Source organism: Erinaceus europaeus, chromosome 10 (genome assembly GCF_950295315.1).
Source record: "Erinaceus europaeus chromosome 10, mEriEur2.1, whole genome shotgun sequence".
NCBI classification, from domain to species: Eukaryota; Metazoa; Chordata; class Mammalia; order Eulipotyphla; family Erinaceidae; genus Erinaceus; species Erinaceus europaeus.
Window position 1 is genome coordinate 114,480,594 of NC_080171.1, and position 25,437 is coordinate 114,506,030.

At 48.9% G+C, this 25,437-nt stretch overlaps 1 protein-coding gene across 5 annotated transcripts in view; it reads right to left on the reverse strand.

The window, feature by feature from the left end:
- FGD3 (FYVE, RhoGEF and PH domain containing 3) overlaps positions 1 to 25,437 on the reverse strand; it is a 110,839-nt gene that overhangs the window by 14,020 nt on the left and 71,382 nt on the right. For all 5 annotated transcript variants that reach the window (XM_060200580.1, XM_060200578.1, XM_060200579.1 and 2 more), the window contains exons 6-14: positions 24,341 to 24,497; positions 18,313 to 18,451; positions 17,659 to 17,717; positions 14,898 to 15,044; positions 14,552 to 14,644; positions 12,143 to 12,222; positions 10,867 to 10,897; positions 9,923 to 10,030; positions 9,115 to 9,177 (exon numbers count right to left, since the gene is read on the reverse strand). In XM_060200580.1, the coding sequence (XP_060056563.1) occupies positions 9,115 to 9,177; positions 9,923 to 10,030; positions 10,867 to 10,897; positions 12,143 to 12,222; positions 14,552 to 14,644; positions 14,898 to 15,044; positions 17,659 to 17,717; positions 18,313 to 18,451; positions 24,341 to 24,497 (877 nt within the window). The remainder of the gene's footprint in view (positions 1 to 9,114; positions 9,178 to 9,922; positions 10,031 to 10,866; positions 10,898 to 12,142; positions 12,223 to 14,551; positions 14,645 to 14,897; positions 15,045 to 17,658; positions 17,718 to 18,312; positions 18,452 to 24,340; positions 24,498 to 25,437) is intronic.

Consider the following 25,437-nt stretch of genomic DNA (forward strand, 5'->3'; position numbering starts at 1 on the left):
TTTAGTCCTTCCGAAGCCAAACACATCTTAACATTAAATATACATTTTTTAATTTGATGCTGTTCAAGCTAAGGGGCAGGCTATGAAGTCTCCCATGGAAAGAGGCCTCAGGCAAAGTGCAGGGAGATGATTCAAAGGTGCTGAGATGATTGTTGAAGTCAAGCAAGTTGTAAAACAGCACACAGCAACTTCCAGTATTAGCAGCAAAAGGGACATTTGCAAGCTAGGGAAAGGGCTGGAAGGACAACTCTGGGTGTTTTGTCTGGCTACTCAACGTGCAAGCTAACTCCTTATCTGACTTTTAAACAAAGATTTATTTATTTATGAGAAAGACACAGAGCCAGAGCATCACTCTGGATCGTGCAGTCCTGAGGACTGAAGTTCATCCTTCAACGCTTTATCCACTTGCGTCATTTTCTGGGCAGTATTGTCTGACTATTTTATCTGAATTTCTCAGTTGTTCTCTGAGAACATTTTGTAAGAGAGGAAGGAAAAGCAACAATCTGGAAACATCCAATAAGCAAATCAGAGGCTCAGTGAATAAATAGCTCTGCATACCCCAGCCTCCTTGCTGCCTGATGGCTCCTTGGGGCCTGCTTCTTTTCCACACAGTAGACTCAGTTCAACACTAGTGTCAGGCCAGAAATAGTTCACCCGGATAGTCTGCCTGCTTTGCCATCCATTCGACCCATGCTCAAGTTCAGTGCCCACAGCACTGGAGGACGTTTTGGTGCTATAGTGGTTTTCCTCTCTGTGTGTCCGTCTCCTCTCTTTCTATCTGAGAAAGTCAGCCTACAGTGACCAAAAACCATATAACCAAATAAAAACCAACCCACCAAACCAACTGTCACCTCTGCTTGTATGTCAAAACATCCACATCCAAAACTGGAACAAGCAGTCAGTGAAATAACTAACAGGGAGAGTTTGCAAGCCTGAGACTCCTGGTTTGATCCCTGGCATCACATGTACCGGATTAGTACTCTAGCTTTTTTCTCTGTGACTCATATGAAACAGAGAGAGACAGACAGAGAGAGAGAGAGAGAGACTTTCTTTTTTTATTAATTTTTATTACCTTTATTTATTTGACAGAGACAGTCAGAAATCAGGAAGGAAGGGGGAAATAGACAGGGAGAGAGACAGAGACACCTACAGACCTGCTTTACCACTTGCAAAGCTTTCTCCCTGCAGGTGGGGACCAGGGGCTCAAACCCGGGTCCTTGTACATTGTAGCATGTGCACTCAACCAGGTGCACCACCACCCAGCCATCCCTCCACACACATACGTTTTCATGTGCAATAAAAAATATATATATGAATGACTAGAACAAAGGCAAAAACTATTCAACAAATTATGCAAGTTTAAGGCAAAAAAAGGGGGACATCTGGGGCTGACTGATGGGGTATTTGTGCATTAGATGCTTTTCTAAATTATGTCCCCCCAAAATGAATGTGTTAAAGTCCTAACCCCAGAATTTCAGAATGTAACCATATTTGGAGATAGCAGCTCTAGATGATTAAGGGAAATGAGGTCGTTTGGATATCCCCAATCCCAGGTCACTGGTGTCCTTATAGGAAGAGTACATGAGAACACATGCACACATACTTGAGTGATGACCATGCAGGGACACAGAAGGAAGACAGACATTAAGGAGAGAGGCCTCTGGAGGAAGCAGCCGTGCTCACACCTTGACCTTAGACTTTTAGTCTCCAGGACTGGGAAAGAGCAAATTCCTGAGAACTCTCAGAAGGCTAGAAATGGACCTCCTACCCTATGATCTTGCAATTCCTCTCCTGGGGATATATCCTAAGGAACTTAACACATCCATCCAAAAAGATCTGTGTACACATATGTTCTTGGCAGCACAATTTGTAATAGCCAAAACCTGGAAGCAACCCAGGTGTCCAACAACAGATGAGTGGCTGAGCAAGTTGTGGTCTATATACACAATGGAATACTACTCAGCTATAAAAAAACAGTGACTTCACTGTTTTCAGCTGATCTTGGATGGACCTTGAAAAATTCATGTTAAGTGAAATAAGTCAGAAACAGAAGGATGAATATGGGATGATCTCACTCTCAGGCAGAAGTTGAAAAACAAGATCAGAAGATCAGAAGAGAAAACACAAGTAGAACCTGAACTGGAATTGGCATATTGCACCAAAGTAAAAGACTCTGGGGTGGGAGGGTGGGTGGGGGAGAATACAGGTCCAAGAAGGATGACAGAGGGCCTAGTGTGTTGTTAAAATTTCGTAGGCTCTTGCCGGCTGGGATAGCTTCACAGCGGGTAACAGAGACGCGGAGACAACAGCTGGGCAGGGAAGCTGTATTTCTTTATTCAGGAACAACGATTCATAAACTAAGACAAACTAATCACCAAACAGAACTCTGCTGTCTCTTTGCGGCGGCGCAAGCACTCTTTCTTTTTCTCTGGAACTCAGGAACCCTCTCCCTTACTCTCGAACTCAGGAACTCAGGAACTCAGGAACTCTCGTACTCGGGAACCCTCTGCAACTCTAGCACTCTCGAACTCAGGAACCCTCTCCCAGGGTTCTTTGGGGCGGGGCCAAGCAGGCCCGCGAAATTAACAGGACTCATCCAATTCTCTTGGCAGGGGAGGGCTAGAACAAACCAATGTAAAGCATACGACAATTCCCCCTTTTCTTTTTAACTAAATGACTATAGTATCAAGGGTGTGGGGTGAACAGAAACATATATAACAAAAACCAGCATGTTGCCAAGGGAAGGCCTGAGGGGGCCATATCTGAAAAAAAAACATTTCTTGCCTCTGGGGGGGCTACTTGCCTCGACGGGCAATTGCATGGGGGCGGGGAACGGCCTAGAGTCCCATAGGCAGCTGGCTGCAACTTACTTACTATGAAACAAAACTTGTTATTAGCATATCTACTGTACGATCCAACGTTTCTAAGAGAGAAGGAATTTGAGACTTTTACATATCAACAACGTCTTTTAACCTTTTGTTACACCCATTCAAGATGGAGACACACCCTAGGTGTGGGCCGGAGAGGAAACCTCAGGCATGAGAATAATTAGCATAGCCATTGTGCGATCTACCATTTCTAATAGAGAAGGTAGTGTTTTACATATCAACAAGTCTATTTAACCTTTTGTTTAGACCAACTTAGTTAAAATATATTGATTGTTAACTAATTTTTACCTCAGACTTTAAATGTAAGTTAATTTTTATCTTTATGAGAATTACGTTGAAAACCTTTTTCATTTAACTTTGACTAGTAAGAATTTAGCCTTAAAGCTACTGTTTACCAAACTTTAAACATACACATAAACATGGTCATTAATACACAAGGAGAGAAACCTTTGTTACGAAGACATGTCATTTTAAACATGAATTTAAATCTGTACTGTCTTAGTTGTTGGGGGGGGGGGTTCACCATCCGGAGGTGGCTTCCCGTGCAGCTCCACTTCTAGGAATTGCAGGTTGCGATCTCTGCACAAATCTCTGCGTACTCCAGCTTGTCTGCCTTCAGACCGGACCAGCAGCTGGAGATCTCGTGTGCCCAGTTTCGGCAGGGAGCCCGGGGTTCCGGGAGGCCCGGGATGGTTCCAGAATTCATAGAAAGAGGGCAGGCAGGCCATCTTTGTAGAAGGCGTGGGCCTAGGTGCCCAGGGGTGGCGGCCATGATAGGCCGCCGCGGCCCTGCCCCATGCCCCTGCCATGTCTGCTGCCCTGCTCGCAGTGGCCGAGCAGCGTGGAGGGATCATGCGTCCAGTGCCCTGCGCCACGCGGTGGAGAGCCAGCTCCTGTGGGCTGGCCTCGGGCTCTTGCGTGTTGGCCTCGGGCTCTAGCATGGAGGCATCGGGCTCTTGCGTGTTGGCATAGGGCTCCAGCATGTTGGCATTGGGCTCTTGGGGCTTTTGTGTGCTGGCGTAGGCCTCCTGCGGGCTGCGGGGCTGCGGGCGTGGTGCGCGGGGTTGTCTGGGCGCAGCCGGCTGGCTGGCTGTTTAACCAGGTGGAAACAGCAGCTCCTCGCCTCGCCTCCCGCCCGCTGGCTCTTCCCGCTGGCTGTTCTGAGTTCGCCCGAGCGAGTGGAAACCACAGAGTGGTCCAGAGATAAATGTTCCAGAGACAGCAAAACAGTCTCGTGAAGAAAGAGCAGAGGCCTTTGGAGATCTCTTCACAAGCAGAAGAGAAGGCCATAGTGCATAGGTAGCCAAATTGTCTTTACTTATCTGAGAGATGCGCAGGTCAGGTTCACGTGGGCGCCATTTGTTGTTAAAATTTTCGGAGGCTCTGGCCGGGCTGGCTTGCTTCACGGGCGGGTAACAGAGACGCAGAGACAACGGCTGGGCAGGGAAGCTGTATTTCTTTATTCAGGAACAACGATTCATAAACTAAGACAAACTAATCACCAAACAGAACTCTGCTGTCTCTTTGCGGCAGCGCAAGCACTCTTTCTTTTACTCTGGAACTCAGGAACCCAGGAACTCTGTCTCTCTGGCACTCTCTCTTACTCTGTAACCCTGAAACTCTCGAACTCTGGCACTCAGGAACTCTGTCACTCTGGAACTCTCTGACTCAGGAACCCTCTCTCGGGGTTCCTTGGGGCGGGGCCAAGCAGGCCGGCGAAATTAATTGGACTGATCCAATTCTCTTGGCGGGGGGAGGGCTAGAACAAACCAATGTAAAGCATACGACACTAGTGGGAGTTGTATTTTTAAAAATCTTTAAAAATTTATTATTTATTCCCTTTTGTTGCCCTTGTTTTATTGTTGTAGTTATGAAGGATGTCGTTGTTGTTGTATAAGATAGAGAGAAATGGAGAGATGAGGGGAAGACAGAGAGGGGGAAAGAAAGATAGACACCTGCAGACCTGCTTCAGCGCTTGTGAAGTGACTCCCCTGCAGGTGGGGAGCTGGGGGGTTGAACAGGGATCCTTATGCTGGTCCTTGAGCTTTGTACCACCTGTGCTTAACGCACTGTGCTACCGCCCGACTCCCTGGGGGTTGTATTGTTATATGGAAAACTGGGAAATGGTATGCATGTACAAACTATTGTATTTACTGTTTAATGTAAAACATTAATTCCCCAATAAATAAATTTAAATAAATAAATAAGCAACAACTGTCAAACAAAAAAAGAGTAAATTCCTGCCTCTTGAGTCCTCAACAAGAGATATGTGCTACGGCAGCTTGAGGTGACTCGTGCAGAATCCCCAGTGCAAACTTTGGCAAGTGCCATCCAGGTATGTGACCTCTCCCTTGCTCCCACCCTGTGCTGCCAGCTGAGAGCACTGGCTACCTGGCGTGAGGAGCTCAGGGCAGGCTGGCTCCTCCAAGGGTGGCCCCAGGCTCCCTGAATGGTAGGGTAGCATAGCCTTGAGCCTTCTTGATTCATCTCACATGACAGTCAGGACCAAGGACCCTACCACAGGGAATGAGTGTTATAGACATGAGAAAAGACAAACACACGCGAGAAAGGTGGCAGTGAGCCTAAGTGTGTGGCCAACAACATAGCCTGGAGAGTGGCAACTGCTGAGTTGAGTCCCACATTCAGAAGAGTGAGATGTGGCCCAACACCAGTCCCGAGGTGTAAGGATGCAGCCCCAGGGTGGCCCGTCTTGCTGTGGCCCTGCCCTGGGTCACACTGGTTCCTAAGCAAGAGGTCCAGTGAGACTAGTAGACAGGCAGTAACCAGATACAGCAATGTGTCCAGGGACAGGTCTTTCTGATGGCAATACTCCTCCTCAGATGAGGTCATCAGGCAAGTTGATGAGAGGAAGGGCCCAGAGCCTCTGTTTGGATGTCAGGAAGTCAGAAAGATCTGTGTCAAGGTACATAACTGTGGTTTCTGCAGCAGTGGCCAAGTAACAACACCCGAAGCTCTGAAACACGCCAGCTGGACTCAGCAGATGGCCTCTTCCAGGGCCTCAGGGCCTCTCTCATCAGGCCTTGCTACTCAGTAGTTTTGATCACATAGAAGGGATACAGAGGGGAGTATGGATCGACCTGTCAATACCCATGTTCAGCGGGGAAGCAATTACAGAAGCCAAACCTCCCACCTTCTGCATCCCACAAGGACCTTGGGTCCATACTCTCAGAGGGATAAAGAATAGGAAAGCTATCAGGGGAGGGGATGGGATACAGAGTTCTAGTGGTGGGAATTGTGTGAAGTCTCTTATCCTATGGTTTAGTCAATGTTTCCTTTTTATAAATAAAAAAAAGAAGAAGGGAGACAGAGGAACATCTCAGTAAGATGGGGGTCAAACAGTGGCTTTGGGAGCTAGCCCCCAAGAATGGAACCACATGGTTGTCCTAGGTACAGAATGAAAACCCAAACCCAGGTATAAGGCCTGCCTGGTGGAGGCCCAGCCTCCCTGGCCCTCTCTGAAGCCCCAAGGTGGGTAGGATGTGGTGGAGGGGTGGGCAGCCCCAACTCTCTACCCATCAAAGGCTGACTGGGCAGGGAGGGGCTCCACCGTGTGTGTGTGTGTGTGTGTGTGTGTGTGTGTGTGTGTGTGTGTGTGTGTATGTGTGTGCTGGAAGGATGTGTCCTCAATGTGAGTCACAGTGTCCAGGAGACCTTCCTCACTCAGATATTTTTGTACTTCTGTGATGAGTTATATGACTTCTACAGAACAGAAGAGGCCCCCTTGCAAAACTTCCTGCCCTGGGCTCAGCTGGTCTTAGGAAAGAGGGGTTTGTAGGAACTTTCTGAGAAAAGTCTGAGGAAGCTCCAAAAATCAGACCATAACATCACAGCATTTGTTTTTTCTCTGCTAAGGTGCCAAGAATAGCTTTGTGTCTGATACTGCAGCTAAGAGCATGCAGAGTTAGTACTCTGGGTGCCCTCCACAAATGGGCACAAGCACAGCTCAGGTCACCCTCCATGGCCGGAGCAGAGCACACCCAGCTACCTTGAGTACCATCAGGCCAAGGAGACCCACCAGACCATGTGCACAGGACCAAGCTACATGTCTGTTGCTATTCATCATGGGACCCACTCCCACTCCCACTCAGGGTAGGTCAGGGGACAGAGAGAAGGATTCCTGAACCCAGACTGGAATCTCAAACATCTGGAGAACTGGAGGCACTACAGAGTCCACAAAGGCTGAGCCACAGGGTGGGAGGAGTTAGATGAGGTAGCTGGTGCACTGATCAAGAGAGGGTGGTCTTTGTCACCTGCCGGCTACAGTCAGCTGCAACCCACACCATGGAGGCTCCTGGTTCCCTTGTTCCCCATTCAAGGAGTCAGGTGACTGATGAGGAGGGCATGAATGTGGGCAGCCGGTACTCAACCACGCCTCTCTTGCAGTCTGCTGACCCAGGGAGGGAGGGAGGGTCAAGGTGTATGTGTTGGGGGGTAAGGCTGGGAGGGGGTTACCCTAGGTCTCACATTAGGACACACTGCACAGGTTGAAACATTTCAAAGCTTGGCTTTTGTGTCTATCAATTACAGCTAGAATGTTCTCTAGTGGAATTTACTGGCTGTCTACCTGCAGTAACCTCATGCCTCCTACTCTTCTTGCCTGGCCTCCTTGACCACTGCCTGGGTGGGGTGGGGCGGGGGAACCAGCCCCACTCATGAGGTTCCTTGAGCTCGGAGAATGCCCAGGAACATTTGAGGATAGATAGATAGATATGCAGAAATACAGACAGACAAACAGGAACACACACATACACAATTTACATTGTTGTCAGTACTCATGATATCAGTGCTTAGTGCTAGTGCTTAGATGTTACCTACATGCTGGACACACACAGCCCTCATCCCCCAAACAGCAGACAAGGAGAGTGAGATGCCTGCATGGCTCTCGGGCCTTTGCCTGGCAGGGTAGAAGTGGACACTCCTGCCTGGTTCCCAGCTGGATGCCCGGATATACTACACCAGGCTGGAGGGAGGATCACAGAGTTGGGAGGGAACCTCAGGCACCACCACTTGCCTGGGCCTCTGTGAAACCCTCCCTCCATCTCCTTGGCCCCACGGATGATCAGACATCTCCACAAAGAAGCCTTCCGTGAAGCATCCCTGCAGGTGTGGCTGGCAAGTCCCAGTCTCTCACGTGTCCTTGCTCATGAGGCTGACACCCTGCCCACGGGGCTGAGGCTCCCAATGCTCAGGCACTGGTGGAATGAAAGCTTCATCCAGGCATTTTCCATTCAAAGGAAAAAGCACAAATTTGCAGTAACAGCAGAGCTGCAGAACCTCCACCAACTGAGGAAACAACTCCAGGGCCCGTGGACTCTGACAGCCCTCCTTCAGCCAAGACCCAGGTCATCACTGTGGGGACCTATGTCACACAGGGCAGGAGCTGACCCCTGGATGTTACCTGCAAGTAAGCTCTCAGGTAAGGGTGGAACAGTGGCACACACATTTAAGTGCACATAGCACCATGCCTAAGGACCAGGGTTCAAGCCCCCATTCCCCACCTGCAGGGGAAACAATTCATGAGTGGTGAAGCAGGCCTGCATGTGTCTTTCTTTGCCCCTCATCTCTCAATATCTCTTGTTGGTATGCATGAGATCCCTTCTGTTTCATTTGGTTTAAATCCCCCCTGCTTAATACTATTCTATTTACATAACCACTTCATTCTATTTACATAACCACTGTTAACAAGTTCCACCCTCCCTCCAGGGCATTTGTGGTTCAGTGATAGGATTCTCACCTAATCTGCCCCCTCTTTGTCACACTCTGATTTTCACCAGTCACTTTTCTCTCCACCCTCTCTATGTCACATCCTGTTTCCACCCTACTTGGCAAGTATATATAAAGACAGCATTGTGAGTTTTAGAGTACCTTGAGTTTAGCTTAGCTCGTCTTAGATTGTGCTGCGTCCTGCATGAATAAAGAGATACTGCGTACAACCCAGCCATGAGTCCTTGGTCGTCTGTTACCCGCCCGTGAAGCCAGCCCAGCGAAAACAACATAGCCCGTCGAAAACAACAATCTCTCTGTCTTGTCAAATAAAAATAGAAAAGACAAAAAGGGGGGAAATGGCCACCTGGTGGATTAGTAGTGCAGGGACCGAGCCCTAGTGATAACCCTGGTGGGAAAAAAAAAAAAAAAAGTAAGCCTCAGGTGGCCTGTGTGATGTCACCCTCCCCTCTGTCACTAGAATGAGCCAGAAATCACTCACCCCTGCCGCACCTACTCCAGCATCGGCTGCCACCACAGGCTCCTCAGAGCTGGTGCTCACCACCTGAAAACACAGGGAAAGAGCTGTGAGCAGAGCTCATGGCTACCAGCTGATGCTCCTAGCTCCATGGGAGGCCCTGAAGCCACTGGATTAACAGCAAGCATGGTCATCTCCAGTCAAAGCAGGCCATAGCCCTTGGAAAGCACCAGAAAGTGAGTAGATGTGAGTAGACAGACTGGAAATGCTAAATGGATAAGGAGGTGGCCTAGGCTGCAGACCAATGAGGCCACAAGGAAGGGTTCAGGTCAGGCCTGGCGTCTGGGCCAGGGGACTGCTGGGCCAGGCTGGGCAGGGTGTTATTGGGCTTTGGAGCCTCTGAAAAGAGCCTCAGGATGAGGAAATCCTTTGTGTCAGGGCTCACAGAAGGCAGCTGTGGTCCAGGGGAAACCCTGAGAGATCACTGTAGCCCATTCTCTGGTCCTGCTGTGGTACGGAATGTCTCAGCTTTTAGGCAACCCCCTTCCCTCCAGACCTGTGGAGACTTCCAAGGGGACAAAGAAGTTGTCTCAGGTACAGAGTAACACAGCTCTGCTCCTGCAAGCCTGTCCTTCCTCCTGTCCTTCCTGAGCCTGACTGACCTTACGGTGCAGTGAATGCCATGCAGGTCAGCTTAGGGGTGGACAGTGAGTGCAGGGCGCCCACCTGCCAGCCCCTGGTCAGGCCTGGGACACCTGGATGGCCCAGCTCCCTCAGTGAACCTGGGGGCAAGCAGGACTCCCTCCCATGAGCCCAAGGCCCTCGCACTCACGGGCAGGTCTGGAGAGAGCGAGGGGTCCTCGTCCTGGCCCAGGGACCCTCCAAAGGCCTTGAAGGTCTGGCTATTCTGCTTGTGCTTCTCGATAGTGGCCTCGATGACCTGCAATGGACCATGGAAGGGAGGCTCAGGGCTCTCAGCTGTGGGGCATGAACACTCTGTCCCTGAGGAAGGCTCATAGTGGCCTCACACAGGATGCCACACCCCATGCCCATAGTCCCCAACACCCCACGCTGAGGACAACTCCCTCCCTCTTCTCCAGGCCCTTTCTATGCATTTTTTTAAACTAGGGCTCCAGAAAAGGAGGCTCACGGCATCCCAAGGTGCTGTAAAAGTTGTCACCCCATCACTTCAAGACAGACAGGTGATTCTGCACCCCAGAATGACCCTGTGTCCATGCTCCCAGAGGGATGAAGAATAGAAAAGCTATCAGGGGAGGGGATGGGATACGGAGTTCTGGTGATGGGAATTGTGTGGAGTCGTACCCCTCTTATCCTATGTTTTTTGTCAGTGTTTCCTTTTTATAAATAAAAATTATATATATATATGACATACAGGTGGATGGATAGTCTGGGGATCAGATGGTCACCCACTCCTGCACCAATATGAAGCGGCCAGAATGGTCAATAGTTTTGTCATTTGGTCACTTCAGAACTTCAGGAGACTCAGGCCAGCAGGTGGTTCTGCAGGTGGAACCTGTGTCTTCCATGTGTGGTGCCCTGAATTTGATCCCTGGTATTGCACGAGAGCACCAAAGAGAAAACAAGAAAAAGTGGGGGTAGAAGTCCATAAACGGTAGAGCAGTGCTTTGCTGTCTCTTTTTCTTACTTTCTAGAAACATAACAATGAAGAAAAGCTTGGCCAGAGAGGTGGCTTGGGGGTATGAGGCCCTGTAGTCCATCCCTGACACAATGTAAAAAATACTTCAAGAGCTTCACCTGAATCCAATCTTTCTTCTCCTCTTCTGTCCTATAAAAGCAAACATAGCATCGCATTACTCCAGTCCCAGATACTGAGCGACACAGCCTTCAGTCTCTGCTTCCCTAAATCACAGTGGGTCTCCATACGCATCTCTCATGCCACCAGCATGTGTGATGGGATGGCCCACCAGTCAGGGCAGGGGTCTGGCACTGCCTGATGAGTCAGTATGACAACAGCCACCAGCACTTAGGGCAGATGTGCTGCCCATGGCCAGCTTTCTGCTTCAGGAGGCCATCTTTGATATAACAACACAAGGTGGTGGCACAGTTGGTTAAGTGTTCACTTAACAGTGCGCAAGGACCCAGGTTCATGCCCCTGGTCCCCACCTTCAGGGGAAAAGATTCATGAGCGGTGAAACAGGGCTGCTCTCTGTCTCTCTCCCTCTCTATCGCCCTCTCCCCTCTCAATTTCTCTGTCTCTATCTAGTAATAAAGATTTAAAAAAATAAAAAAGATATGTACAAACATTCATGAAAGAGAATGTCTTTAACAATTTTTTGATTCTCTCTCTTTTTAAAATATTTATTTATTTATTCCCTTTTGTTGCCCTTGTTGTTTTATTGTTGTAGTTATTGTTGTTGTTGTTATTGATGTCGTCGTCACTGGATAGGACAAAGAGAAATGGAGAGAGGAGGGGAAGACAGAGATGGTGAGAGAAAGATAGACACCTGCAGACCTGCTTCACCACCTGTGAAATGACTCCCCTGCAGCTGTGGAGCCAGGGGCTCAAACCGGGATCCTTACACCGGTCCTTGCGCTTTGTACCACCTGCACTTAACCCGCTGCAATACCACCCGACTCCCAATTCTCTCTTTTAAAAATATCTCTATTTATTGGATAGAGACAGCCAGAAACCAAGAGGAAGAGGGTGGTAGAGAGGGAGAGAGACAACACTCGTGAAGCTTTCCCCATGTAGGTGAGGACTGGGGGCTTAAACCCAGGTCCTTGAGAATTGAAATATGTGCACTCAACCAGGTGAGCCACCACCCAGCCCTGACATTCAGGAAAGAGAGTCAAGAGATGGCTCAAAGGGCACAACGCTAGGAGCATGGAGCAGGAGGGCAGAGACTTAATTTCATTAGCTTGCCCTCAATACTTTAACATTTCAAACCACACCTGAGTGAATGCACAAATAACCCATCACAGCCTATCCAGCTTGTGAAAAGACTCCATCTGCTGGAATTACAGATGGTCAAACAGCAGCAGAAAGCAAGGTGGAGGGTGACGGGAGTACCGAGTCTGCAGTTCCAGGGACCGCTTCTTGCCGACGATGACAAACGTGTGGGCTGCACTGCGCTTGACTGTGTCCTGCACCTAACACACCATGGGCAAGAACAGAACAAAAGCGTCTGTCACTTGGCAGCCCCTGGATTTGGAGGTCTTTCCTGTTGTTGGGAGAGGTGACTCAGTGGGATGTCTCATCCCGTGCTTGGGACCAGGAAGCCAGCCCCCAGCACTACACAGCTGAGCCTCTCCCCCCAGCCTCAAAGTGCCCGGAGACTAGCCCACCACCTGAGGTGCAGGAGTCTCCAAGGGAGTACAAAGCCTCCTTCCCCCTCGGCCCTTGGCTGGAATCCCCCTGGAGTGGAAATGCCTTCTGTGCGGATGATAAGGACATACAAGGACACATAGAGTCAGGTCACTTTCTCACAGAATCCTGCCCTACACACTGCATAGGGTCAGAGAGCACCGAGCAGGTGTGGGGGCTCCTGGGTCCCCAGGCCAGCACTTTCAGGGGCTTTCCAGGTAACAGACACAAGTAGTTTCTTACAGAGAAACACTAAAGAGGGACTTCTTCACCAGCCCACTTTTTTTTTAGTGTGGGAATTAATTCAAGGCCCTGTAATAGCACAATACTGTTAAGCAGCAGTCTCTCTGCCCAAATGTCTTCTCCTTTTCTCTCTTTCTCTCTCTCTTTTTTTTTTTGAGAACCAGACCATCACCCTGGCTCATGTAATTCCGCGATCAAATTCAGGCCTCATGCCACAGGCCAAATTTCTATTCTTTATTTATAAGAGAGAGGGAGGGAGAAACAGACACACAGAGAGGAGAGATACCACAGTACCTCTCCATCAACCTTCACGGTGCTCCCAGGTGTCACTGGGTTTGAACCCAGGACTTTGTGCACGGTAAGGCACATAGTCTACTAGGTGAGCTATATATGCTGGCCCTCATACTTGCTTTGAGCAGTGCTTCAATTTGAATTTTGGGAATTCCAAGGTAAGGAGGTGTTTGTTGTTGTTGTTGTTATCACTAAGACCAAATTTTACCTTTTTTCCTTTTTCAATTTTTTTATCTTTTTATTTATTTGACAGAAATTTAGGGGAGTGGGGAGATAGAGTGGGAAAGATACACAGACCCCTGCAGCCTTGCTTCACCACTTGTGAAGCTTTCCCCCTGTAGGTGGGGACCAGGGGCTTGAACCTGGGTCCTTGTGCACTGTAACACGTGCACTCAACCAAGTGAACCAGCACCCGTCCCCTCCTCCCATTATACTTTTTAGATTGAATTAGGTACTATTTTGTGGGGCATGAGGTAGTTTACCTAGTAAAATCTACATTTCATGCTGAACCCAGGATTGACAGAGGAATTCACAAGCAGTGGAGAAGTGCTATGGTATTCCCTCTCTCCATCTCTGTAACTCTCCCTCTCTGTTTCTCCCTGAGATGAAAATAAGAAGGAGGAGGAGGAGGAGGAGGAGGAGAAGGGAAGGAGACAATCTACCAGGAACAGTGAAGTTGTGCAGGCACAAACCTTAGGGAAACCCAGGTGGCAAAAAACAAAGAAACAAAATAAAATCTTGATTTCACTAATGCTTTGGAGAGTCTTGTTAATTCAAAGTACCCCCCTCTAGAGGAGAAGGGACAGATTCCAGGTGCCCAGGTCACAGAAGGGGCTCCAAGAAAGGAACTGTGAGACCAGTGGGTCCCCCAGCCACAGACGGTGCAGGTGAGAGGACAACCATGGCATCAGGGTGCAGGCAGGCAGGTCAGTTTCATCTGACTTCGTCTCTCAGTCTGTGCAAAGGCCCTTCCACCTCACAGGCAACAGAGTTGGACCAATGTCTGCCACTGAGCTTCTTCCTGCAGCACCTAGCTGGTGGGCCAGCCAGAAGGCAGGGGATCTTGTCCTCCCAGCTCAGCACACCAGGCCCAGGTGCCCTCAGATGTTGGGTCAATGCCTGGTCAAGACAGAGGCCACCGGGGCCAAGCAGAGGCACACCCGGTTAAGCACCCATACTACCATGCACAAGGGCCCAGGGTTCGACAGCCCACTTCTCACCTGCAGGGGAGAATGCTTCATGAATGGAGAAGCTGATCTGTGGGGGTGTGTATGTCTCTCTCTCTCCCTCTCTCTCTCCCTTCCCCTCTCCATTTCTCTCCTGTCAAATATGAAGCAGAAAAGGGGAAGGGGGATACAGAAAAACTGGCCACAAGGAGCATTGGATTCGTAGTGTAGACACTACTAGTGTAAACAATAACGTTGGAAGCAAAAAAAAAAAAAGACAGAAGCCACCGTTCATGAGATGGGGGTGGCGGTGGGGGCCAGGTGGTACGGTGTGAGCTCCACAGGCCCGAGCAGGTATCTCCACCGCGCTCCCACCACCCTGGCAGCAGGCCTGGGAAGAGAGGCTCGCACCTACCTGGAGCCCGGAGATGTCCATCTTCTCGCGGACGCTGAACTTCTGGCCCATGAGCCTCAGTTTGGGCACACAGTAAAGGATCATGCTATTGAACTGCGGTGGACAAGCACAGGGTGAGGGCAAACGGGGTGCCAGGCGGGCGACCCCACTGAGAAGGCGTCCAGGGACAGTGCACCCAGAGAGGAGGTGCCCCGGGTAAGAGGTGGGGGGCATGGCTCTAAGGGTGGGCGTGGCTAGGAAGGTCTGGTTGGGCGGGGCTCCGGGCTGGGCAGGGCTGGGACTAGCCCCTCTGGAGCGGGGCGGGGAGGCTGGGCAGGGCGGGGCAGTCCCATTGCGGGGGGCTCACTAGAAACAGGTGACGGTCCTGGGCCGTGCCGTTCTTGGCCGACAGCTTCAAGATGTGGCCCTCCTTGATCAACTCGTTGGCAGGATTGACGATGTCCTCCTCCCCACCCAACCGTTCGTACACCTCCAAAAGTTTGTGCATTTTCTCCTGCAAAAGACACGGGGCTCGGGCAGCTGCAGGGCCGTAGGGACCAGAGGTCTGTGGGACCACTGAGGGACCTTGCCCTGACATTGTGGCCTCGTGCCATGCTGTGGCAATGATCCCGACACTCCAGGTGGGTACTGGTACTGAAGGATGAATAGAAGGCCACTGTGAAGACAATGAATAATAACAGTGGCCGGAGGCCGGGAGGTGGCCACCTGGTTGAGTGCCCATGTTACAATGTACAATAATAGCCTGGGTTCGAGCCCTCACTCCCCACCCACAAGGGTAAAGCTTTGCAAGTGGTGAGGCAGGGCTGTAGTTCTCTCTCTCTCTCTCTATCTATCTCTATCTCTCCCTACTTTCTCAATTTCCGGCTATCTCTATTCAACAATAAAGATAATTTTTTAAAAATTTAAATATTTATTTTCCCTTTGTTGCCCTTGTTTTTTTGTTTTTGTTGTTGTTGTTGTAGTTACTCTTGTTGTTGTTATTGGTGTCATTGTTGGATAGGACAGAGAGAAATGGAGAGAGGAGAGGAAGGCAGAGAGGGGGAGAGAAAGACAGACACCTGCAGACCTGCTTCACCGCTTGTGAAGCGACTCCCCTGCAGGTGGGGAGCCGGGGGCTCAAACCAGGATCCTTATGCGGATCCTTGTGCTTCGCTCCACGCGCGCTTAACCCGCTGCACTACTCCCAACAATAAAGATAATTAAAAGTTATTTAAAATAATAACAGCGGTGACACCCTTAACTAGTGCTCCATACATACCACAGGAACTAACTCACTTAGCTCCAGCACCCACCTGGTGAAGTGTCACAAAGAGGACAAATGAACTGCCGGAGGTCTCTCGCTAGAGAACTGAGCTGCAGCACACGGCTGTAGTTTTCGAGTAGCCTTGCCTGGAGTGCTGCACACTGCACACCATATGACCCAGCGCCACTCTGAGATGAGGCCTCAGACAACGTGCACATCACTTCCCCTGAGCTCATGACAGGCTGAGTGACTCTGGCCAAATCACTAACTTGAGAAGGTGTGCGGCTGGGGGCTCCATCTCTGAGCTGAAGTTCTGCACTGTCACTGTGTTCACTGGGGCTGGGAGAATGTAGCAGAAAAAGAGCTGAGCCCTTGGGACCTTTCAGTAGTGGCACTGTGGGAGCTGGGCCTGCCACAGGGTAGCAGTCACTGCCCTAGAGAGACAGGCTGGTTTACCAGGACTCTTCTCTCTGACATGAGGGCAGGTAGAAGATGTGAGTACAGGGAGTCGGGCGGTAGCACAGCAGGTTAAGCACAGGTGGCACAAAGCGCCAGGACCGGTGTGGCATAAGGATCCCGGTTCAAGCCCCCAGCTTCCCACCTGCAGGGGAGTCGCTTCACAGGCAGTGAAGCAGGTCTGCAGGTGTCTGTCTTTCTCTCCCCCTCTCTGTCTTCCCCTCCTCTCTCTATTTCTCTCTGTCCTATCCAACAATGAAGACATCAACAACAACAATAATAACTACAACAATAAAACAAGGGCAACAAAAGGGAATAAATAAATAAATAAAATTTTTAAAAAAGAAGATGTGAGTACAGTGGGAAATGGGTAGCTGGCATGGACAGAAGGGGGAGCAGGCAGGGGAGGGAGTGTGTACTAGGGCACAGGTGAGCCCCTGACCTATATCAAGGGGCAGAGTAAGTGGTCAATAGTGGGGAACTGGGTGTATAGCTGAGCTCTACTGGGGAGAGCTGGGGTGGGGTGCACACCTGGTGTCTGCCAGGAAGCTGAGTGTGCCTGGATACATAGCAGGCTGAGGCTGTTCTGAATAGGGACTGAGAAAACTACCGCCCACAGAGTTCCAAGAGTACCCGGTCAAAGACCGGGTAGACTGAGGCAGGGAGGCTAGGGAATGTGGGGGACAGAGGCCCAGGTTGAGGAGAGATAGGACCAGTGGCTCCCAGATGATGGCGCTCCTGCCCTCTTAATATGGCCACAAAGAAGACTCCTGGCGGGGGCGCTTCTGGCACACACACCCCACCTTTGGGCCCATTCATGCTGTGGCATGTTGTTAGAACCACAGACCTGCTTGGACAAAGTTTGAGAATGAATGAATGAATGAATGAATGAATGAATGGATGAATGGATGGATGGATGATGGTGACCCTAAGAACTAACACTGTGTCAGATTCTATTCTGAGACATGCAGAGGGACACATTTAATCCTTTTTTCAATTTTAAATATTTTTATTATCTATATTTATTTGATAGAGACTGCCAGAAATTGAGAGGAGTGGGGGAGAGAGAGAGAGAGAGAGAGAGGGAGAGACACCCGCAGCCCTGCTTCACCACCTGTGAAGCTTAACCTTGGCAGGTGGGGACCAGAGGTTTGAACCTGGGTCCTTGCACATTGTAACACGTGCGCTCAACCAGGTGCGCCACCTCGTGGCCCCACATTTATTCCTCTCATCGGTCCAATGAGGCAAGTTCCAGACGGGGAACTTGAGGTACAGCATGGTACCTAACTTACCAGCCGTCCTCTGTGAGTAAGGAGAAGACCTGTCTAGTGTTCCCTGGGGCAGGGGTGGGGGGCAGGTGGCCTCCTTTTCCCTCCCTTGGGAGGAGCCCAGGAACCCCCTCACTCACCATTTTGCAGATGGCGGTGTTGGAGTGGTTAGCAGCTGTGGAGATGAGCTCCAGGGACCCTGCGGGAGAGGGCGAAGTGTCAGACTGCAGGCACCTTCTCACTCTGCATGGGCCCTAGTCACAGTAGGTGATCAGGGGTGCAGCCCAGTAGGTCAATTCACTAGGGGGTCTCCTCTGACCCACGCCCTGGGTGTAAGCTCTGCACTCACTGGCTGACTTCCCCAGAACCAGCATTCATCTCTAACATTGGAAGGGGGCCAGGGGATGCTCCTCTGTCCTCAGAGACTTTCAGCCACTTCTAGGGAGACTCAGGACTCTCTCCCCTACTCTGTCTCTTTCCTTATCTCTGTCTCTCTCCCATTTCCATCTCTCTCTGTGTGTCTGTCTTTCTGTCTCTTTGTCTCTCTGGTCATCTCCACAGTTTCTCTGCTCCATGTTAATGTGTTTAAATAGACAGAAGAGAAGCAAAGAGAGAGAAAGGCAGAAACCATAGCACAGAAACTTCCTTCAGTCGGGTGGGGTCGCTCACATGGTAAAGCAACACACCATCCCAGACCTATTTCGCTACCCTGTGTATCTCTCTTCTCCGAGGGCTTCAGGCACCTGCCCCTGGTCTTACTTCCCAGGCCAAGGCACAATATCCAGCCCACTCACTCTCTGCATCTTTCCGGTCAGGGGCGTCAGCTGGAAGCCTCTTCAGATAGTCCTTGAGCAGCAGCTCGTAGCGGGGCACCCTCTGCACGGGCTCCAGCATGTGGTGTTGCAAGGTCAGGTTTCCACACACTTCCTGCTTCTGTGGAGATGACAAACAGCTGGGGCTCCTGCTGACCCCACACACCCCAGCCCCACCCCTGCTTCTGTGGGTAGGGCCCAGACACAGATCCCAGGCCCTACCCCAGGCTCTGTGAGGAACAGTTAGCTGGGTTACACACAGACACACACAGCCCCACGCAGCCCCGCACCTGGAGTCCGGCCCAAGCACCTGCACCTCGCTGACTACAAACCATATTTCACAGAATGGGAAAATGATGTTTGGAGAGACTGAGCAAAGGACATTCAACAACAGTCCAGCCTGTGCCTGCTAGATGCAGGGAAATCATCAATGTCACAGATACAGACGGGACTCCTGGAGGGAGGGGTTACTGAGGGGTGACCCTGAATCTGGGCCTATGTCCAAAGCTTGGTTTAGAGGACTCAGTGCCCATTAAATATCCAGGGTAAGTGGAAAAATGCATGTGGGTACATGGAGCATGTCTGTGCACATGTGTAATACATGCTGTTGTGTGTTGTGTACTGTACTCGTGTGTTATGTTCCCAAGGGCACGTACATACGTGCACATCTGTTCTGCATTGTACATTTGTGTGTGTTTTATGTACACATGCAAAAATGTGTGTGTGCTAGGCAGGGGTAGATAGCATAATGGTTATGCAAAGAAACTCTCATGCTTGAGGCTCCAAAGTCCCAGATTCAATCCCCTGCACCACCATAAGACAGAGCTGAGCAGTGCTCTGATAAAAATAAATAAATATTAAAATAGATAAATAAACAAACAAAAATGTGTGAGTATGAGCACATGTGCACTCAGGATCATAGGGCTATTTAGACAAGTGACTTCATAGATATAAAACTGGATTCCTATCCCATACCACCATCCTTCTGAAAGCTATTCTAGGATAGCACTTTTGATGTGTAAATGCCATACATAGCAAGAGGGGTGGGCAGTGGTGCACCAGGTTAAGTACACATAGTACAAAGTGCAAGGACCCACATAAGGATCTCGGTTTGAGCCCCCGGCTCCCCACCTACAGGTGGGCCGCTTCACAGGCAGTGAAGCAGGTCTGCAGGTGTCTTTCTTTCCCCCTCTCTGTCTTCCCCTCCTCTCTTGATTTCTCTGTCCTAGCTAATAAAACAGAAAAAATGGCCACAGACATCGAGCCCCAGTGATAACCCTGGAGGGAAAAAAATAAAATAAAGTAAAAACCATAGAAATGGAGAACCATACAAAAGAAAAAAAAAACCATAGAAATGGAAAAAAATCAAGGCCGGGTGGTGGCGCACCTGGTTGAGCGCACATGATACAATGCACAAGGACCCAGGTTCGAGCCCCCGGTCCCCATCTGCATGGGAAAAGCTTTGCAAGTGGTGAAGCAGGGCTGCAGGTGTCTCTCTGTCTCTCCCTCTCTATCACCCCCTTCCCACTTGATTTCTGGCGGTCTCTATCCAGTAAATAAAATAAAGATAATAAAAAAATTTTTTAAAAAGAAATGGAAAAAAATAATAATTTCTACAACCTTGGGGATCAAGCTGCATTTTTAAGATTTATGGGGCCAGTGGTGGTACACCTGGCTAAATGCACACACTACAGTACACAAGGGCCCGGGTTCAAGCCCCTGGTCCCCACCTATAAGTGGAAAGCTTCATGAATGGTGTCTCTCTGTTTCTCTCCCTCTCTATCTCCCTCTCCCCTCTCAGTTTCTGTCTCTGTCCAACAATAAATAAACAAATAAATAAATTTTAAAAGATTTATTTATTTACTAACATAAGAGAGAACCAAAACATCATTCTAGTACATGTGATGTTGGGGTTTGAAATCAGACCCCATGCTTTCAAGAAAAATATTCTAGCCACTGCACCCATTCTCAGGTCGAAAGATGCCCTTTTTGTGTGCTGGGGATACAGCCCAGGCAGGGTCTTGCGCATGTACAAATCTGCTGAGCTGTCTCCTCAGACTAAATTTTATATTATATTTGTAGAGAGAGGGTGGAGAAGCCGGGTGGTGGCACACCTGGTTGAGCGCACAGGTTACAGTGTGCAAGGACCCAGGTTCAAGCCCCAGCCCCCACCTGCAGGGGGAAGCTGCACAAGTGGTGAAGCAGGGCTGCAGGTGTTTCTCTGTCTCTCTCCCTCTCGATTAACCCCTCCCCTCTCAATATCTGGCTCTATCAAATGTAGATAATAAAAATTTAATTAAATATTTTTTTAAAAAAATAGAGAGAGGGTAGAAAGAGAAGGTGAGGCAGCGTCAACAACAGAACACTGCTCTGATTTCTTTTTTTAAAAAATATTTATTTATTTATTCCTTTTTGTTGCCTTTGTTTCACTATTGTAGTTATTATTGTTGTTATTGATGTCATTGTTGGATAGGACAGAGAGAAACGGAGAGAGGAGGGGAAGACAGAAAGGGGGAGAGAAAGACAGACACCTGCAGACCTGCTTCACCGCCTGTGAAGCAGCTCTCCTGCAGGTGGGGAGCCGGGGACTCAAACTGGGATCCTTTGCCAGTCCTTGCACTATGCACCACATGAGCTTAACCCACTGCGCTACCGCCCAACTCCCACTGCTCTGCTTTCTATGGAGCCGCTCTTGTTTTGTCTTCCCAGGACCTCACCTCTGGCAGGCAGGGCTTCTACCTACTGAGTCACCTCCCAGAACACTTCAAGTGCACTTGTAAGCAGTGAAGATTTTTTTAATTTATGTTTTTTTTAAAAAGGACTTCATTCTTTTTAATTTTTAAATATTTATTGACATTTAATTCCCTTTTTGTTGCCCTTGTTGTTTCATTGTTGTAGTTATTATTGATGTTATTGATGTTGTTTTTGTTGGATGGGACAGAGAGAAATGGAGAGAGGAGGGGAAGACAGAGAGGGGGAGAGAAAGACAGACACCTGCAGACTTGCTTCACCACCTGCGAAGCGACTACCCTGCAGGTGGGGAGCTGGGGGCTCGAATCAGTATCCTTATGCCGGTCCTTGCACTTTGCGCCACCTGTGCTTAACCCTCTGTACTACCAGCCAACTCCCTATTTATTTACTTATGAGAAAGATAGGTAGAGAGAGAGAAAGAGCCAGACATCTCTCTGGCACATGTGCAGCCAAGAATTGAACTGGGGACCTCATGCTTGAGAATCCAATACTTTATTCACTGCTCTACCTCCCGGACCATTTTCATTCATTTTTTCATTTTTAAAAGATTATTTGTTGTTTTTTTTTTTTTTATGAGAGAACCAGAGCATCACTCTGGCACATGCAATGCCAAGGACTGAACTCAGGACATTGAACTTGCAAGTCCAGCAGCCGTCAAACCTTCTGGGTTATTCATAGTCGGTGGGAGGTGGTTAGGTGGGGGCACACTAGGTTAAGTGCTACATGTTACCGTGAGAAAGGACCTAGGTTAGAGCCTCTGCTCCCCATCTGCAGGGGGAGGCTTCATGAGCAGTAAAGCTGGTCTGCAGGTCTCTTTCTCGCTCACTCACCCTCTCTCTCTCCCCCTCTATACCTCCCTCTCCTCTTTCATTTTCTCTCTGTCCTATCTAATGATAATAATAATAATAATAATAATAGAATGGAAGGTGGGGGGAGGAAAAAATGACTGCCAGGAGCAGTAGATTTGTAGTGCTGTCATGAAAGAAAGAAAGGAAGGAAGGAAGGAAGGAAGGAAGGAAGGAAGGAAGGAAGGAAAAAAGGAAGAAAGGAGTTAGTTAGTTGGTGGAATCATGAAGGAGTCATGTTAAGTGAGATAAGCCAGGAAGAAAAAGATGAGTATGGGATGATCCCGCTCATAGACAGAAGTTGAGAAATAAGAACAGAGGGGGAAACCCTGGACTGGAGTTGGTCTATTGCACCAAAGCAAAGGACTCTGGGGTAGGGGGTAGTTTTCAGGTCCTGGAACATGATGGCCGAGGTTAGAGTGTTATGTGGAAAACTGAGAAATGTTACATATGGGGAGTCGGGCTGTAGCGCAGCGGGTTAAGCGCAGGTGGCGCAAAGCACAAGGACCGGCATAAGGATCCCGGTTCGAACCCCAGCTCCCCACCTGCAGGGGAGTCGCTTCACAGGCGGTGAAGCAGGTCTGCAGGTGTCTTTCTCTCCTCCTCTCTGTCTTCTCCTCTCTCTCCATTTCTCTCTGTCCTATCCAACAACGACAACAACAATAATGACTACAACAATAAAACAACAAGGGCAACAAAATGGAATAAATAAATAAAAGAAATATTTTAAAAAAAAGAAATGTTACATATGCACCAACTGCTGTAGTTGACTGTCGACTGTCAATCACTAATCCCCCCAATAAAGGAAAACAAGAGTTGGCTGGTATTAGCAGTGTCTGAGGGGTGCAGTGGCTAGAGTGCTGAGCTTGCTGGCAGGAGATCTTCAGTTTGATCCCTGGCATCAAATATGCCAGAGTGATGCTCTGGTTCTCTCTCTCTCTCTCTCTGCCTCTCTCTCTCATTAGTAAATAAATAAACAAATAAGCAAGCCTTTTTTTAACTGGTGGCAGTTGGGAAGGTGGCTCAGCAATATTCTAAGCATGAGGCCCCAGGTTCAGTGCTCAGCACTGCACATGCTGGAGCAGTCCCTGCTTTCCTTTCTCATAAACCTTTGAAGATAAGTGATGAACGTGACCACTTGAAAAACGAAAGTTTGGAGGCCAGGCAGTGGCACACTTGGTTAAGTGTGCACACTACAGTGCGCAAGGATGCAGGTTCAAGCCCCTGGTCCCCACCTGCAGGAAGAAAGCTTCACAAGTGGTGAAGCAGGGCTGCAGGTGTCTCTGTGCCTCTCTCCCTCTCCATCTTCCCCTCTTAATTTCTCTCTGTCTCTATACAATAATAAATAAATAAAACATTAAAAAAAGAAAAGAAAAATGAAAATTTTGTGGAGGATGTCATTTAAACCAGGAGATTGACAAGAAAAGATAATTTGTAGCATGAATGACAGATTAAAAAAAAAACATATAAATCAATAAGAAAAAGACCTGGGCAGGGGTAGATAGCATAATGGTTATGCAAAAGAAACTCTCATGCCTGAGGCTCCAAAGTCCCAGGTTCAATCCCCTGCACCACCCTAAGCCAGAGCTGAGCAGTGCTCTGGTTAAAAAAGAAAGAAAGAAAAGGACCCATACACTAAAAATACAAGTCGGCTGCCTGTAGAAAGAGAAAACATCAAAGCAGCATTTTTCTAGATGTGTGAGCTAGTGATTAGAGGCACAGTGGAATGAGAAGTGGCAATTGAATCCTACCAAATGTATTTGTGATGTTATGAATCCTACAGACTCTTTAATACACTTTCCCTTCCCCTTAAATGAGAGTGACAGCTTGTACCTAGGGATTATTTTAAGGACCTGAGCATCAAAAGAGCATCTGGACACATCCCATAATTTTAATGATTTTCTCCATTTTATTTTATTTTATTTTATTTTATTTTATTTTATACCAGAGCACTGCTCAGCTCTGTCTTCTGGTGGTGCTGGGGTTTGAACCTGGGACCTTTGGTGCCTCAGGCATGAAAGGCATATTGCATAACCATTAAGCTATCTCCACAGCCTGATTTTCTCCATTTTCATAACATGTATTGTGTTTGGAATTAGAAAAAAATGATGGTGTTCAGAGAGATGACTGGTGGAACACAGGATTTGAATGTTTAACATCCCAGGGTCAGGCCACTCTCGATCTTTTGAAATAAATGAAGGCGTTTTATTCATTCATCTTACCAGAACACTGACCAACTCTGGTTCATGGTGGTGCCTGGGATTGAACCTGGGACTTTGGAGCCTCAGGCATGAGAATCTGTTGGCAGAACCGTTATGCTATCTACCCCACCCAACAAAATCTTTTTTTTTTTTTGAAGCAAGTTATGTTCCAGAGGAATCTAGTCTCAGCCCCTGAAGCCATTAAGGCCTTACCTGGATGCCGTGGACAATGTCCTTGAACACAGGTGAGCGCTCAGTCCAGGTGCTCACCAGCTCCACAGCCCTGTCGAAGTTCTTCATGTACTCGCCGTACATCTTGAGGAATGGGGCCAGCTTCTGCAGGATGTCCCCCAGTCGCGGGTTCGTATCCCTAAGGAGAGGGATGGGGTCATGGAAAACGGTCTGGACCACAGTTGTGGTTGGATCGAGACTGTTCTAGGAGCTGTAAGGCAGGCCCAACTCCCAGTTCTGTGTGATTCTGGGCAAACCAATCATCTCCGAACCAGTTTCCTCCCCTTAGTCACATGAGTTGGAAATTCCTGTGCCCATTGGAGGTGAGAGAGAGGTCCAGTGAAAGCAGACACACAACTGTAGCTCAGACCAGGAGTTAGTTACAGCCCCTTGCTGTAATGATGAATCACCACAATCCCAAGAGAGTCAAGAAAGCCTTTTCTCTCCTTTGACTTGCTCAAAGATTGGCAAGAATGGGAAAGCATACACCACCACTCTGACTGTAGTTGCGACAGAGGTTTGAAAGTTTTGAGTAGCATAAAACATATAACAGTCTCTGACCTTAGAGCTTTGGGGGATTTTTCTTAATAAAGGTGGAGGGAGTCGGGCAGTAGCGAAGCGGGTTAAACGCATGTGGCACAAAGTGCAAGGGCCAGTGTAAGGATCCTGGTTCGAGCCCCCAGCAGCCCCACCCGCAGGGGAGTCGCTTCACAGGTGGTGAAGCAGGTCTGCAGGTGTCTGTCTTTCTCTCCCCTTCTCTGTCTTCCCGTCCTCTCTACATTTCTCTCTGTCCTAACAATGATGACGTCAATAACAACAATAATAACTACAACAATAAAACAAGGGCAACAAAAGGGTATAAATAAATAAATATTTTAAAAAGTGGAAAAGAAGGAGCAAAGATGTGTGCAAAAAGACAGCTACAGTAGTATGACTGTGAAGGTCCCTGCACTGCACTCAAAGCCCTCAGTCCTGTGAAGGCGGCAGGTGGGTGCTGGACTCCCACACAAGATGACACAAGGGGCCATGCCATGCCACATGCACACACTCAATCTCCCTTGGGCTCTGAGGCTTCAGTA